General features: G+C 48.1%; 1 protein-coding gene across 4 annotated transcripts in view; it reads left to right on the top strand.

Annotated features, from left to right (window-relative positions):
- GSE1 (Gse1 coiled-coil protein) overlaps positions 1-10,682 on the top strand; it is a 183,715-nt gene that overhangs the window by 71,639 nt on the left and 101,394 nt on the right. For 3 of the 4 annotated variants that reach the window (XM_069085622.1, XM_069085620.1, XM_069085621.1), the window contains one exon: positions 8,283-8,378. The exons of the other annotated variant lie outside the window; for it this stretch is intronic. In XM_069085622.1, coding sequence (XP_068941723.1) covers positions 8,283-8,378 — 96 coding nt within the window. Of the gene's footprint in view, positions 1-8,282; positions 8,379-10,682 lie in introns of those variants that run through there. 4 annotated transcript variants of the gene reach the window in all.

The raw sequence follows: 10,682 nt of genomic DNA, 5'->3' as shown, positions 1-10,682 counted from the left end.
GTGTGTGTGTGTGTGTGTGTGTGTGTGTGTGTGTGTGTGTGTGTCTCCTAGGATCCAGAAGGGGTATTGTTTCAGGATAATCATCACCCCAGAGAACAGGCATGTAGCCTAGTTCCAAAGACCACAGGCCTCAGCACTGGTTAATATTACTCCTTCTCCTTTATGAAATTGTTTTGCTAGAGTTTTTTAAAGCAGACTGTAGCATTTTACAGTTAGAAGGGACCTTAGAGATTGTCTAGGCTAAACCCCTTCTTTTAACTGAGGCTCACAGAGACCATGACTTGCCTCAGTTTCCACAGCTGGTAAGCAGAAGGCTTTGGGAGTGTCAGGCTTTGAAATCCAGAATCTCTGCCATGTTGTGCTTAGGGTCTAGATTCAGGAGGGCCCTGAGAGAGATCGATCATTCATTTCAAGCCTATTATTTTATAGATGAGCAAAAGTGAGGCCTATAGTGATTTACTTATCAAGGTCATACAGGTAGGAAATAGCAAGATCCAAGACTTGAACCCAGGTTGTTCCAAATCCCACATGTTTTCCTCAAACTAGCCCTCCCCCAAAGAGACCAGGCCTCCAGAACCTCCTGCTTTTTTTTTTCTAGCTCAGCTAGAGGCATAGAAAGTTTAAAGTTTTAAAATGCAAATATTTCTCTTTTATGAATGCCAGCTGTCTCCCCAGAGCATATTACCTTGGTACTGTACTTTATTGTCCAATTAGCTTCCTCTATCTGGATACTAGAGAGTCAAGGGAGAGAGATTAGAGGGGGAGATGAAGGGAGAGAAGGAGACGGCCTGAAGAGGGAGAAGCCTTCTGTGAGAAGTTTGGCGCTTCCCTAGTTCCCATGTAACAACACCTTTACCAGCATTCACAGCAGATGAGCTTGGTCTGGAGGGAGCCAGGCTTTTTCCTTTCTCCTCCCAGATGGGGGAGAGAGGCTCGTCACCTCGCCTTAAGGTGATGGAAACTCCACCAGCTTTCACAGCCTTGATTGGAGAAACAGCCCCCTTCAAAGGAGACAGACAGGGGGTGGGGGAGGGCTGGAGGCCGAGAGGGGAGGTGGGCAGGGGCATTCTTTTCTTTTAAAAAACCCTATCCAGCCCCTCTTACATTGGCTTCCTTATGCATTCACCTCGCATGCTTTTCACCAGAGCTGGCTTCCCCATTCACCAGGGCTCTGCTGCTCTTACAATGCGAGGCAATTAGAATTGAAAATCTATGCAAAACAGCTGTTAACTGATTGTAAAGGAGTGCAGCTGTATGCTGGGTACAGATTGAAAACAGAGGCCCTGAAAGGAGAGGAAGTGTTGGAGCTGCCCAGGGTTAAGAGGCAAACTGATGTAACCTCGTCAAAGGGAATTTTATAGGGCTTAACCCTTTCAGGGGGAGGGTGGGGTGTCTGGGTATGTGACAGTGACCTTGGCTTCTAGAAAGCAGCCTAATGAGCCTTGGGGGGGAAGGCCCTCCCCCAGAGGAGACTTGGGGCTAGTGATGGGGTTTAAGGGTCAGGATCCAAGCCTGCCCTCAAAGCAGCCTTCCTCAGCTCCCTGGATACCAGAACAAACTTCCTTCTTTCTGAGAAGAGGGCACAGGGAGAGAGAGACAAGTTGTTCTTCTACCAAAGCCCCTTTATGTATTTCTCTTCATTCATTCATTCATGGAATCTCAGAGTTGTTTAGGACCTCAGAGATCACCCTAGTTCTTTTCCTCCCCCTCCCTGTTTTACATCCCAGACATTTGTCTGTATCCTTCTTCCCCCACCCCAATCATCACCATCACTTATAACCAAGGAAAAACAGGTCACCCAAAGCCATACAGCCACAGTTTGAAAGCTTATGAAGCAGGAGCCCACCTTGACCTCCCTCTTGAGTAGACCTGTGGGTGTCTCAGTTCTTGGGAAACAAGATGGCTCATTGCAATTCATCACAGATCCCTGCTTTGGGGCATTGTTTTCATTCACATTATTATAGCATTTCTATAGAGCATTCCTGGTTCTGTTGATTTTCTTCTGTATCAGTTCATACCAGTCTTTCCGTAGTTCTATGAATTTCTCATTCCTCATTCCTTAGGGTCTAATAGCATTTCACCACCCTCATGGACAACATTTTTGTCTCACCATTCCACAATCGAGGAATATCTTTCTGGTTTCCTTTTTTTTTTTTTTTTGCTACCATCAAAAGTGCTGCCAGGAACATTTTGTTATCTATGGGACTCTGCTTTCTGTCACCCCCTTGGGATCTCTGGGTCACACATTGGGGTCTTTTGCATAATTCCATGGGAACCTGGAAGCCCAATTCACAGGTCCACCAACAGTGTATCAGTATGTCTGTCTTTTGCCCCACCTACCTACTGCATTGACTTTTTGTACCTTTCACCATCTTTGCCAATTTGCTATAATCCCTGTCATTGATTTATTTATTTTTCGACAAGGAGGGAATTGAGTCCTGGAGAGTAGGAAGGTGGGTGGGATGGGTGTTGAGGGGAGAAGGAATGTTTTTTGCCCAGATTAACACTTGACTGGTAAAGCCAGTCGAATCTAGCTTACTGTGGTGTTCTTTCCACTAGGCCAGGCTAAACTTAGCAGCTGTTTTTAGGCCTCTGCTTAGCACTATTCTAGGTACTGTGAGTGCCTACGCAGTCATATTTGTTAAAAAAAATTGTTATTTTTTGCTTTTTTTGGGGGGGGGGCAATTGATTAAGTGACTTGCCCAAGGTCAGATCTTGAGGTCGAACTTGAACTCGGGCCCTCCTGACTCCAGGGCCGGTGCTCTATTCCCTTCAACACCTATCCATCTCTTGTTAAAAAATTATTAAATGTCTGCACACATTTTGCCCGCAATAACCCTGCTAGGTAGGTAGTTGCAAGAATTGTGGATCTCTTTTTGAGGAAAAGAAAACTGAACTTGAGTTTTAAAGTATAAGCAAGCCACTTAATAGCTCTGGTCCTCAGTTTCCTCATCTGTAAAATATAGTGGTGGGATTAAAGGAGCTATGAGGGCCCTTCCCACTCTAAACATGTGATCAAGCAACATTAGGGGAGGTCTGGTTGAATGAAGTTCTAAATGAGAGAAAAAAATGTTAGGTTAAATGATCTATCCAAGTGAACCACAACCGTTGTGTCATACTTAGTATCCAAAGGAATATAAGTGTCCGACCTCCAGAAGTATACAGTGTCCTTGAGAAGATAAATCAGGTAATCATAATACAAGGCAGTCCAAGCTACTGTATCATCTGAGAGGTGTGAATAGGAGGTAACATAGAGAAACAGGTTGGAGACATTGGGGATTATCTGGGGAAATATGGGAATCAACACTTCCCCCCACTCAATGTGGCATCAGAGGAGCTGGTTTCAGTCAGCTAATAGTCAACTGGTTGTCTCTGAATTAGTCGTGTCTGACTGTCTGACTCTTCAAGACCCTGTGGACCACGTTGTCTATTGGGGTTTTCTTGGTCAAGATACTCAAGTGGTTTGCCATTTCCTTCTTTAATGGATTAAAGTGCTCAAAGGAAAATTCTTTTGTTTGGACTTTTACTCAGATTAATAAGGCAAAATTCAGGACAAAGAGAATTAAAAGGAGTTTATTAAAAGTACATCAAGGTAGCCACATGTAGAGGGGCTGGGCACTGGAGATCAGACTTGGCTCTAAGGTGGGGCCATCTTGTATTGGTAACTTTCAGAATTAGAGAAAGATCATTCAGATAGGTCAGTGTCAGCAAAGGGGGCTTGGCCTTTGTATCAGAGTTCCTGCCCAATGTTGCAAGGACGTGACAATTTCCAGGTACACACAGGTAGAGAGGGTGACGAGACCAGGTGACCCCTTCCCCCCCATTGATTGACAAGCAGGTCTAGGAACAATGAGTCACTGAGTCAGATTTCAGTAAAGACAAACAGGCTAAGTGACTGCCCAGGGTTATACTGTTAAGTAAGTATCTGGGGTCACATTTGAACTCAGGTCTTCCTGACTCCAGGCCCAGCTCTCTCCATCTAGCTGGTTTCTAACACAGCCCTAGCATTTATGAATTGCCCCCAACTAATTTGAGCTAAATTGCAGGGTTATAAAGGAAGGCAAAAACCAGGCCCTGCCCTCAAGGGGCTCCCAGACTAATTGAGAAGATAAGGAGCAAAAAAAAATCTGTACAATACACACAGAATAATTTGAGGGTAGTCCTGAAGGATCCAAGATTAAGGAGGATTAGGAAAGGCTTCTTGCCTAAGGTGGGATTTAGCCGAGATTTGAAGGAAGGGGGTGTGGGGCGGGGGGGTGGGGTGGGGAAGGAGATGAGTTTTCAGAGATCTGCTCTGATAATCTTCATTTTGGAAGAAGAAAGAGTTAATCTAGGATCTTGAAATTCTTTCTCCGATCTCCGAGATCCTAAATGAATATTGTTTGCATTGTATTGATTTGAATTGAAGAGCTCAGGTTTGATTTAGACCGACCCTTTCACCTCATTACCCATGGGACTACTTTCTGAGACCTGGAAAGAGGTCTTGCTTTGGAGGTTGATAAAGCTCACACTTGTATTGGGGGAGGTCAGACCTATGGGGGAATTGGACCAAGTATTGTAATTCCTCTGGGTGTGTCGGGGAGCTTAGGTGGGAAATTGATGGCTTCCCTTTCTCTTAAGAAATTGCACTATGCCCTCAGGCTAGCAGGTCACTTTTGAGGGCCTTTTGTCTGTATTATTATCCCAGATTTATTCATCACCCACCTAACTGTACTTCATTGATTCTGCCTACATTTCTTGAGCTCCTACTGCATACCTGACCCTGGGCTTTATTTGGTCTTTGCTTACCAATGAAAAACAACCCTTGTTAGCTCGGAACTTGTGGGAGGCTGGGCCTCCTGGTACACAGAGAAGTAAATATAAGATTTGTATAAACTAGGGGTGGGGAACCTGTAGCCTTCTAGGTCCTTGGACTTTTGATTGAGTTCAAGTTTTTTGGAACAAATCCTTTTATTAAGGGGATTTGTTCTATGAAGTTTAGAGTCAAAGGGCTGCTCTTCAAGGCCAAAGGTTCCCCACCCTTGGATTATAAACAAATGCAAAGTAATTTGGGGAGGGGAGGGCACCTGCAACTGTTGAGATCTGGAAAGGCCTCTCCTTGGAGGTGTGACTTCATGTAATGCTTGTTTAATTGTTTTAATCTCCATAAGATCTGTGTAGATAGGTGTGTGATCTTTTTTGTCCTTGGAAGCTTTGAAAAATGTCCGGACTTAGCTGAGGAAATGAGAATTCTGTACCTCATCCGGCCCTCTTGGGCCTCTGTTAACCCCCAGGGACTAATTCTTCCTCTTCTCTCCTGCCCCTTCACTAAGCCTGGTCTAGAGAGAGGAAGATAAGAGATGGCCAGGGAGGATAGCCCCATTTTTATTGGGTGAAACTTAGCTCGTCATCTGTTTGGAGGTTCTGACTTGCCCTGGGATACACATACTGCTAAGCAAAAGGCAGGAGGCAGAATCTGACCTCAGGTCTTTCTCATTCCAATCCCAGTACCCTAATCTTTATAGAGATATATACATTCTGGAATCTTTCCTAGTTTTTCAGTCTTTTCTGAATCTTCAGGATCCCATTCAGGATTATTTTAAGGAAGATATTAGAGTGGTTCACTATTTCCTTCTCCAGCTCATTTGACAGATGTGGAAACTACTGAGGCAAACAGCTAAGTGACTTGCCCAGGGTCAGGTAGCATGTGAGTGCATGTGAGCACCCAAGGTCAAATTTGAACGAAGGTCTTCCTAACTCCAAGGCTGGCCCACTATCCACTGTGCCACCTAGCTGCACCCCCTCATCCCCCAAACACTGGGGGAAGTTCTCCTATTTTACAGATGGGGAAACCAAGACAGGTAGAAGCAAAATGACTTGTCCAGAATCACATAGTGTCTGAAGCTACATTTGGACAGAGGTTCAAGGTCCGGCACTCTTATCTATATTTATTTGGCCAGTTAGCTAGTCTTCTTTTTCCTTATTGAGCAGGTCCCAACAATTCCCACTCATCTTGATTCTGGTTGTCTCCAGCCTGGCACATCCCTTCCTTTTTATCACTGGGTACATAGCTCCCTTCCTCTGCCCCTGAACAAGTTAAGGACAGGCTCTTTAGTCCTTCCTGGTATATTTCCTTCCATAACTGCTCCTGGTCATTTTACTGGCAGAGTATGGAGGCATAAATGAATGCCATGTGTTTTCAGAGCCAGATAGCACCTGTGTAACCAGGGGCAAATCATTTTCACTTTCTTGGGGCTGTTTCCTTATCTATAGAAGAAGGGGATAGAGGTGGATTTAGATGGCTTCTCCTGTCCCTTTCTGTAGAAAGTCTGTGATCCTGGAGAGACTGTCAGAGGTGGAGGGGACCTTGAAAGGGACCTCAGAGCTAGGAACATCAGATCTTGCAGTGTTAAGCTCCTTATTTTATAGATGAGGAAATGAAGAGCAGAAATCAGAAATTATTTGCTCAGAGTAATAATAGCAGCAGGACCAGGGCTAAAATTCAGGCCTCTTGACTCCCCCAGTATTCTTTTCACCAGGCCACTAGCCTCATGAAAAGCTTCTAAAGAGAGGGATGGGGGTTGGGGGAGGGGTGGTTTTGGTGGGGCTGGATTAGGTCTTTTTTTCTTTTAATGGGCCTGGGGAGATTAGAGCCAGAATGGAATTTAGGATTTAGAGCTGGTAGGGGTTTAGGCATTATCTAATCCATGCTTTTTTTTTTTTTAACAGAAGAGGAAATTTAGGCCCACAGAGAGGAAAGGAATTGTATTCTGGGTGCAGAAAATAAACACTACACTTTGAAAGCTTGCAAGGTTACATTGAGGTTACCCTTTTGCAAGGTTATGCTGGTTCATTCTGCTGGTATTATTTCTGGGAGAGAGATCCTGGTGTCATGTGAATACATTTCAAGACAAGCTTCCCTTAACCCACTGCTTTTCGGAAATACCTCCATACAGGCTTACCGCAGCATGCACACATGACGACATACCTCAGTGCCTGTGTCTCATTCTCCCATTAACCCGTCTCCCTCCCCTCCCACCCCTCCTCCCCCCTTGCCAGTTTTCCTTGCAAAAACAGAAGGTGGCACCTTGGGAAGGAAATGGGTGGTGATGGAAGTAGTAAGGAAAAAAGGAGAAAAAGAAACCCTCTTGGCAGTGCATGACAGCCAGTTGGGGGCAGCTGAGGAGGAGAAAAGGGAGGGGAGGCAGGCCCTGGCTGGAGAGCAGCAGGGACAGGCTTGGGCTGTGCAAGACACAGAGCTCCGAGCCCACAGAGCAGGAAGGAAATTAGGAGTCAAGTACAGAACCTCGTTAGCAAGCATACGGGCTGCAGGAGAGCAATTCCCACTCTTAAACTTGGAGGCCGTGCTCCCAGATTACTAATTTCCTTGGGTGTTATAAAGCGCTCCTTGGACCGAGTATAGTGACAGCAAGTATCATCAATCTCAGTCTTGCCAACTGGGTGGTTGGTACAATCTCTGGGAGGCATGGGTGAAAGCCAGCTCTTTGCTGCTCTCTAGTGGTCACGGCTCTGATTGCACTTACTTTGCAAACTCCTTTCTCCGCCATAGACCCCCGAGGGCTCTCACTGCTCCCCCTCAGGCCCCCTTGACCCTAGACTGAGTGATTCCTGCTTGCCTGAATTGTGGACAGCAAGGTGGCACACACTGATGTAGTACTGCTAATCTGATGCCCTTTTGCTGTCCTGGGTGCCATGGTAAAAGGGAAACTTCATGGAGCCCTGCCTGTCTCAAACCCCCAGATATAGCCTTGTTATGGCTACAGAAACCTTTTCTTTAAATGCTTCAAGGATGTCTCTGTGGCTTTTCTCTCTATTGGTGCAGATCCCAAGCCCCCGGTAATTTAGCTTGATTAAGTAGTGACTGAAAATGGAGTAAGTCAGGAGGACCTGAGTGCAAATCCAGCCTCAGACACTTTAGTAACTGTATGACTCTGGGCATGTCTTCTACTTGACTCAATTTCCTCATCCTTAAAATGAGTGGGGATGACTTGATGGTCCCTTCCAGCTCAAAGTCCCACCGTCCTATGATATTACTTAACAAATTTAATTGGACTATTCTTCCCCTAATAAGACACTGATTCTTCCCAGACAGACCATGGCTGGTAGAACCATGTTGGAAATCTTCCCTGGGTTTGGTAAGACCCGCCAGAGCTGGCACACCAACTGTCACAGATTTTGAGAATCCAAGTTCATTTCCAAGAGATGAGGCATGGGGAAAAGGCTTCAGCTGAAGCCCCCTTTCTCATTGCCCTCAGAAATACCCATTTTTCTCACTTCCACAGCAGCTCCGGTGGTCTCTTCACACTGTGCTGGAGATCTTTCTGCTTCTGGCTCCCAAGGAGGTCAGTCCCAGGGTTGGCCTAGCTGGTACAGAGAGGGTAAGAAACTCATTTTATTTTGATTTGTATTCTGGTGGAAGGGAGTTCGTGATTGGCTGCACTGAATACTGAAGGGGTTGGCCGTTCCCTGCCTGAGTGGACATAAGGAAGGCAATTAATGGTAGCTGCATTCGGGAACTCGATTTTTGCCCAGTGTTTGACGATGAAAAAATGAACATCCCACCTCAGTGGCCCCTCCTCAATAATCTGTAACCCAGGTCTTTAGAGATGTAGAAAGCAGGAATCTGGGAGAGATTCTCCAGGGCTTTTGCCAGCCCTGAGGCCAGTTGTTAAATTCCCTGCCTCCCCCATCCCACACCCTTTTTTTTTTTGGTTCTGGTGACTTCCTGTCTCTAGCTGTCAAGGGCTTTTGTAGCAGGCAGCCTGACCACCCCTCCCCCAGCGGGCCTCCCCCCCCCCCCCCCCACTGGGCTGTGGGTGGTATAAATTACAGGAGTCCACGGTGTGAAGACACCGGGTGTGAGTAAATTAGAGCATCTGGTCGCAGAGTCTAATAACAGAGGAAGAGACAAACATTTAGGAGGCGCCGGCCAGGGATCACAAGTCGTAAATGGGAAGGGGCCCCTCCTGCCTGGTGCCTGGGTTGGCTCGCTGGCGCCCGCAGGTAGGGGCCAGTAACGGCCTCCCCCCTGGCCTCGCTGCCTGGCTTCCCCTTTGGTTTGTGGTCTAAGGGGGAAGCCTTGAGTAAGGCATCAGATCTTGCCCCCCGCTTGCGCTCTCACTCTCAGCGGCTGCTGGCCCGGAGGCAAGGTCGGTGGGTCCCCAGAGCAGGGAGGGCCTCTGACCCTCCCCAAGGGTGCGCCCCCTCTGTGCGTTCCTCCACCGGTTCCCCCTCCCCTTCTCTTTACAAACCCCACTGGGGGCAGACAGACTGGTTCTGCGCTCACCGCTGGCGCGGGCTCGGAGTGCCAGAAACCCGCCAGCGTCATCAGGAACAGATGGATGGGAGATGGCAGGCGCCCAGCGCTCCCTCCCTTCCCTTCGCAATCCGGGACTGGAGGTGGGAGGTGGGAGGGAGGGAGGAAGGGAGGGAGGGCGCTTGGGAGGCCCTTGGGGATGGTAGTTTGCGCACTTGCCAAACGAGTCCAGGGCATCTCCCAGGGCAGGTTTGGGGGCTGGCAGGAGCGCAGTGTTGGCACGGTGGGCCGAAAGCTAAAACCAGAGCGACGGCTGGGCTACCGTGGGCTCCCCAGCCATAAACGGCGTCTTCTTTCCTCGAGGTTTTAAACCATGCTCTGCCTCCCACATACACACTCCGTGACAGCAGGAGAATGAAGGCCTCCTGGTAACCTTTTGACGACCACCCTGAACGCAGGTTTCTCCTCTTTTGGCCTCAGTTTCAGTATCTGTAAAGTGAGGGGGTTGGCCTAGATCCCCGCCAAAGGCCCTTTGCGGTTCAGTCCTCTGAATGCGGGAGGCGGTAAGCCGAGTTCTGACTGACGGGGCCAGACCGACCCCGCCCCCAATCCCTCCAGGCAAAGCAAGCCCTATTAACCTCCCTGCTTCCTTGGACGCCTGGTCTAGCCTGGGTAGGACCTGACCAGCTCCGGGGCCCTGCAGCAGGGGCGTGGAGGAGGCTGAGCCCTTGGGGTAGGAGTGGGAGAACCTGTAGCCAGGTCCCTTGCAAGCGGGTTGTGGGTGCCCAGGAATTTCCAGACGCTCCCTGAGTCATACCTGTGTGTCAAGTGCTTGGGTGAGGTGGGGTGGAATAATGAGCTGGGGCCTGTCCCCGACTCGGGAAGAAAGGAATGGGCCGGCTTTGGGGGAGACAACAGTGCCAGGTTCTGAAGGAAGGAGACCTTCCTGGTGACTGGAAACTCCCCTTCAATGTAAGGAACCCCTCCCTCTTCGTCCAGCCTCTTTAGCTGGATTCATCTGCACCTGGAGGAGATGTCCCTCCTCGTCTTTAGAGAACTGCCCCCACTCCATCTGTGTGGAGCAGGGAGTGTCACCTCAGTAGGGCAGAGACTTCTTCCATATTTCCTCCTCCCCACATTCATAGGGACATCGATTTACAGCTGGAAAGAACCTCTAAGGTCCATTTTACAGTTGGGGAAACTGAGGCACGGAGTGATTAAGTGATGATTAAAGTGTCTGAAGCAGTTGAAGCTAGGTCTGCCTGACTCCGGATCTACAGCGCCACCTAGCTGTGTATTGAATCCCTTGGCCCTTTAAAGACAAGCCCAAAGTTTTAAGAGGTGGGGATTCTACCAGACTTGGAGTCAGGAAGACCTGAGTTCAGATGCTGCTTCAGACAGAGGCAGATAGCTGAGAGATCCTAGT

Source organism: Petaurus breviceps, unplaced genomic scaffold (genome assembly GCF_028583685.1).
Source record: "Petaurus breviceps papuanus isolate PSGF00001 unplaced genomic scaffold, PetGlider_PUasm1.0 176, whole genome shotgun sequence".
Classification (NCBI taxonomy): Eukaryota; Metazoa; Chordata; class Mammalia; order Diprotodontia; family Petauridae; genus Petaurus; species Petaurus breviceps.
The sequence above is the reverse complement of the archived record's forward strand: the minus strand, read 5'-3'. Positions and strand labels throughout refer to the sequence as shown.